Raw genomic sequence first — 5,709 nt, forward strand, 5'->3', positions numbered from 1 at the left:
AAAGCATGTTGTGGGCAATGTTGTAAACTAGGCCTGAAGTCCCCTATGGTATTTTATCCTTTGTTTGATCATCTCAAAGAGAGAATTACAAGTTGACAACTTACCCTACGCTACCATACTTGATGACTCTTCATTTTTCAACCGTAGTATAAGCTCTACCTAATGAATCATGATCATCTATAAGGTCCCCCCCCCCCCTCTCTCTCTCTCTCTCTCTCTCTCTCTCTCTCTCTCTCTCTCTCTCACACACACACACACACAAACACAGTATGTATATGTAATGCTTGTTGCTTCAATTCTTTTTTTTCGCTACGGCTTTATTTCAATAGTACAGCTTTTTTTTTTCCCTTCTTATATGTAAGGTTACATACTAATACATAGGTATTGGAGATCAATAATAGCTGTAACATCCAAATAATATATTGCTTACTGTGTCATCAATTGACCTTTTGCAAGATGATAATAACAAAATCCCCTTTTGGGACAATAATCACTTCATGGTCATTTGTCCGAACTCTTAAAAGTGTCATTTCTTGCTGGAAAAGAAACAAAGAATTAAGTTGAAACTAACCATCACAAAAACAAACTTGCTCACAAAACTGTTAGATTCAAGGATTTTTTCCACTCAGCTGATATCACTCAAACTAGTGCAGATCAACTCACCGCCGCATCAATGGACTGCAATGCGTGACTTGCCTTTGCTGCTAGTGGACTCAAGAATACTGCATGCTAAGCATTCAAGCCCAAACAAAATATTGTCCGCATAAGCAATACATTCTTACCATAAGCATGAAACTTCACATACACAACTCTCCCTACACTATGCCCCCTATGACCACAAGGCAAGATGTAATCTTCTTGTGGTTTGGAGGTCAAAATTTTGGTTCTTTCCTTAGTTCAAGGGGATGCTTAGCTAGCACTACTTAATACAAACATACATATGTATGTATGATTGTAAATACACCTATATCACTCACATCCAACTTATTTCCTACATGCCAATTACCATGTGTACGTGCATCTGTATCACTTACACATAAGTTATAAACGACATAAGATAAAGTGCATGAAACATTAGCATCATTTGCACCAAACTTCTTTTGGAATTGAATGCTAATGTATCGGTGATCATCTTCTATATCATTTATATACCATGTGTTTAAGACGCAAGATTTGAGAATGCTAGATTCAATACTTTTTCACCTTTAAAGTTGTTGGACTATCCATTGTGCTCTTGATGGGAATCCCCATAGACGTGATGATCAACGTCCCAAGCACGCCTGTAATTTATCCAACCTATTCATTATTAGAACAAAGTAGTTGAGGTTTCTATGGTAGTCAACTCACTCGTTTCCACTATCCATAGAGCTAGCTAAGTACGTGTGCCCTAAACATGTCATGCAGAATGGGACTTGAAATAATACTTCTAAACACCCAACTCCACATGATCTGCCTTGTGTAAAAAAAGGCCACTGTAGTTGAGCGGCTTATGTATGGACCCACCATGGAAAAAATCACTGAATGCTTTCAGTTCATATGTTTTTTATTTTGGGATTAAAATCTACACATACAGCCATTTATGCCTCTTTTATGTGAAAATTTAGTGATTTCAAAATGTTCATGGATCTCCAAGGCAGAAAAGTCAGAGGACCTGTTTATGGACATTGTAACTACCAAATCATGAATATCAAATAACCTAGCTTTCCCATGCCTAGTTTAGCAAGAATAAATGAGGCAACTATATTCATGTTTACAAGGCACTTAAAACCTGACCGTATATTTGGCACAATTAGAAAATGCTCTCAGAACTTGGCCGTTTCGGTCAACAAACCTCATCAACTTGGTCGCGGAAATATAAACTCTTTCAATCATTAAATACCCTAAATTTAAAAAGTTTCTTTTTGCAAAGTGCTTTGATATTTTTACAGGGAGGTAGTAGGCAATAAGCTGGAAGTGGGGGCCATCCAATTATTGATCCTTGTACCCTATATCCCTAAAATTTCATTGAGGACAACTTACAAGCAGAAAAAGGCTGCAAGATCCATAGAGGTGACACGACAAGACTTACACGAAGATTGAGTTAATGCCTTTACTAGTTGGAACTTGGGTGAAGGCTGAAGTTCGTGCCAAAGAGGTGCAAGGCAAACACAGGCGTGTTCAGGGCAGTTCAGCACAAAGAGGACAAGTAGTAGGCAGGCTGCCTACCAGCCCATTGTTCAATGAATCGACACATCAAGCTTTAAAACCTGCCATGCCATGCAATGATGAACATTGAATTGGTGCAAGTGGCTGAAAAATGGGTGGTCTATAATATGGACAGAACATGGGCAAGGGGAAAAAACTCTCAAATCCACGGTCTCTGGCCACGAGCTGATGGAGGCTGTGTGACTCATACAAATCAAAATCCAAACTGCTTGCACAGGGGATAATCGTGAAATCCTTTTCAAGGGCGAGATGTAATCTCTTAAAGAGGCTAGGCACCATATACAGGAGCCTATCCAGCAACATAAAATCAAAACAGCCTGGCACTCTCCATGGTCGTTGTATCCAAAAGCCCACCTCAAGCGAAAGATACCCAGAGGTGTGAGCAGAGCAATCCAAAGGCTGGGCCAATGCTCATCCACATGTGGTTACCATTCCAGTGGTACTGCCTCTCAATCATAGCAGAGCCCCTCTAAGGCCGTCCATAAGCTATCTAACATCAATCCAAGTGTTGAAACCACATCCCACCAGCCTTGGTTTAAACACCTGCTCATGCCGACCAGCTTGGGTCTAAACAAGCCGATTCTGAATCAAGGGCTTTCGGTGGTGCTGTTCCAAAGTGCACAATATTATCCAGTGTGTGTAAGCTGAAGTCCCTGCCAAGCATGAAGGCCAGCTACAAACAAAGCAGTGTGTGGATGTGGCTCTCATAGTAAATCTCCATGAAGGGTTTGATACCCACTCTCTCCCATGCTTGGGGTTACACTAACACATCTGTTACCAAAGTTCTGCATCTTCAGATCCACAATTCCTCTGTTAATATACTTTTTTAAAACTGCATAAAGCTTTATGCATAAGCTTTATGTTTATGGCTTTAATGCATATGCATAAAACTTATGCATATGTGGGAACTTCACGTAAGGACTCAAAAAAGTTGAGCAGACATACCTTTATGAGAAGCTATCCGTTTGAAGGTTTCCTCCACCTCATACTGCAACAAAGACCAAACATTGTTAACTAGCTGAATGTATAGATACAGCAGAATGACATCATTTAAATGTGCACCAAAGAATTCCATAACTTAAGATAGTAACCATGTAAAAACAGAGAGGCCACTCATGTCTAGGCAATTCTTGGCATGTAGAGGACCTGTACATAAAACTCAATTCCTAACTAGTAACGCTATAGGTCCTCATGGCCATGGGATGATGCTCTTGAATGAGTTAAATGCCAATATTCTCCATCTGGAACCCGTTGTTATTCAACCTAATGTGGTTTCCCCACATACGTTATCAGATGGAACATCTAGCACAGCAATGTCTAAAGCATCCACAGGAATATTGCCGGCTCATCAGGCTCCACACACAGACATGTTCATCCAGCACAGCAATGTCTAAAGCATTGACAGGAATATGGCCTGCTCATCAGGCTCCACACATAGATATGTTCGGATGTATCATGTATCCAACCCCACTCCTTTGGTGATTGTTGAAATATGGTCTGTGTATCTAGTGATGGTTTTTACCAGCCAACCCCACTCACACCACTCCATAGTGCAGTCCTTCAACTGGTGTGACTGGGAATATCGATCGCAGTTATGGCCAAGAGGGCGGCTAGAAAGGCGGGCATCTCCCCGTTCAAGGACATTCAGGTGAAATATGTGCGTTACGCGGACGACTCATTGCCAGGAATTGCCCGTTACAAATTTGGTGAGAGGGACATGAACAGAATTACCGAATTCTTGTGAAATCAGCTACAGTTAGAGGTAAGCATGGCGACTAGAGCAAAGCATATTGCTTTTGGAAACGCTACCTTTTTTTGGGTATGCATATTAAGGTGCCCTCGATCAAGAATTGGCCTTGAATCTCCTCAAAACAACGCAAGTGGTGCCTGAGAGTGAGAAACACGGCTTGCTATATGGCTGAGATCCGTGAGAATCGGCTCCGGCTCTCAAGAAGAGAGCTGTGACCATGTTGGCGAGAGCTTTGCAGAAGGCGCCCGGAGACCCTTCGATTGACAAATCGGCCAGTCAGCTCTCTTGCTCCCTTCTCAAACGGGAAACCTAGAGTCTTTTTGCGGCTGAATTACCCAAGGTGTTATATGTATCTGCTCACTATTTCACAAGCTTGATTTCTACATGCCATCTTTCATATATTTCATGTCCTCGTGTAGCAACTGATCAAATAGCCTCATGACACTCCTCAATCTGTCAAAGGAAAAGTTGCTTGTTTACCTTCATGTAGCCTTCTAGTTGCAAGGGCATAAAAAATGGCTGGTGGAGCAGTGCCCAGTCATGCAAGGTTGCCATCACATGGATGCCGGACACCTTGTCCTCTCTATGCCGTGACCACACCAGCCTCTTATGTATAAGAACTGCAAAGGTGATAATCCCAATAGCATATGACTTTGCACTACACCGACTTCAGAACACTGTTCCGGTGATCATCCCAATCGCATGACTTTCCATTACACCAGCGTCGGAACACTGTTTTGATATGTGCTGATCAATTAATCCATAAAAATGTGCAAGAGGGAGCTGATGGGGCCAGCGGGCTCTAGCCTAAATCCTTAGTTGTGGGCATACAGGTGCAGCGTTTGAACCCTGGCTCTTATACCAATATCACTATGGAATAGATGAGGCCGACCATTGAGGACATGCTGCTATACAATGTCTTGTAGCTCTATGGCAATGGGTATTCATTCATTCACTGCCTATGCATCAAGAGGTTTATGACAACAACGCATAACTGTATCAGGGAGCTTATTGCAACACCGTCATGGCTGATCAGCGCATACCCATGCATAGATAGGCTAATCACATGAAGATCAGGCACAAAATTCAACTGTAGCAGCAGGACAGAAATGACGATTAAAAGCATGAAAAGGTCCGAGCATGGTGGTACCTTCCTTTGATACAGCCGCGCTGATGTGAGCAGTTGGTTTGCTTCTTGGTCGGTGGCGTCGGCCTCATCAGGATGCTCCATGTCGCCCTTACGCTAGCGAGGGTTTGGCAGAGGCCGTTATATCAGCTCTCCTCTAAGAGGTGTAAATCCAAATGCAACCAACAAGAGGACGTTTCTATGCCTAGTTTAGTATAGGGACGTTTCACACGCTTGGGTGCCCAAGCACAAGAATGCGGGCACGTCTATTAAACAAGCCCGCGTGTCCCACTCTTTTTGTATGTGTGTATCCTACCCCACTCAATCAAGTGGATTATTTATAAACTAGCCTCATAATTATAATCAATCAATTTCATTGCACTTCTTCAAATGTATCATTAACACTAATACACATCAGGAACTTTATTAGGTTGAAAAAAAGAATCCCATCTCTCACCACAATGAATTCAATTTGCAAGAAAGACCACTGATTTACTACCTTTAATATGCTAGTTAAGACATGATGACATGCAGGGTTGATGAAGCTATATCCACCATTAATCACCATGCACTCCACAAAGTCGAGAGGGAAGAGCTCTTACCTACCACCATAACAACTTAGAACATT

General features: G+C 42.0%; 1 protein-coding gene across 7 annotated transcripts; it reads right to left on the minus strand.

Moving 5' to 3' along the window:
- Window positions 1-293: 293 nt before the first annotated feature.
- LOC147628664 (uncharacterized) lies at window positions 294-5,252 on the minus strand. Of its 7 annotated transcripts, XM_086813876.1 has the most exons (6): window positions 5,106-5,196; window positions 4,015-4,949; window positions 3,151-3,193; window positions 1,204-1,280; window positions 664-729; window positions 294-536 (listed from the first exon to the last, which is right to left on the minus strand). In XM_086813876.1, exons 2-6 carry the CDS (start codon window positions 4,030-4,032, stop codon window positions 438-440), a joined length of 303 nt encoding a protein of 100 aa, XP_086670002.1. In that variant the 5' UTR covers window positions 4,033-4,949; window positions 5,106-5,196; the 3' UTR covers window positions 294-437. The 7 variants fall into 7 exon arrangements, 3 of the variants coding, with proteins under 3 accessions (XP_086670002.1, XP_086670001.1, XP_086670003.1); XM_086813875.1 differs by lacking the exon at window positions 4,015-4,949 and having other exon boundaries at window positions 5,106-5,252; XM_086813877.1 differs by lacking the exons at window positions 664-729; window positions 4,015-4,949 and having other exon boundaries at window positions 5,106-5,252.
- Window positions 5,253-5,709: the final 457 nt, after the last annotated feature.

This window comes from Cibotium barometz, chromosome 19, assembly GCF_041138505.1.
Source record: "Cibotium barometz isolate CiBa-2024 chromosome 19, ASM4113850v1, whole genome shotgun sequence".
In the NCBI taxonomy this organism is placed as follows: Eukaryota; Viridiplantae; Streptophyta; class Polypodiopsida; order Cyatheales; family Cibotiaceae; genus Cibotium; species Cibotium barometz.

Excerpts from the sequence above, each read along its gene's own strand:
- LOC147628664 (XM_086813875.1), bottom strand. The coding sequence starts at position 5,186 with ATGGAGCATCCTGATGAGGCCGACGCCACCGACCAAGAAGCAAACCAA. Across the intron at positions 3,194-5,105 it reads CGCGGCTGTATCAAAGGAAG|TATGAGGTGGAGGAAACCTT; the intron begins GTACCACCATGC and ends TCTTTGTTGCAG. Across the intron at positions 1,281-3,150 it reads ACGGATAGCTTCTCATAAAG|GCGTGCTTGGGACGTTGATC; the intron begins GTATGTCTGCTC and ends GATAAATTACAG.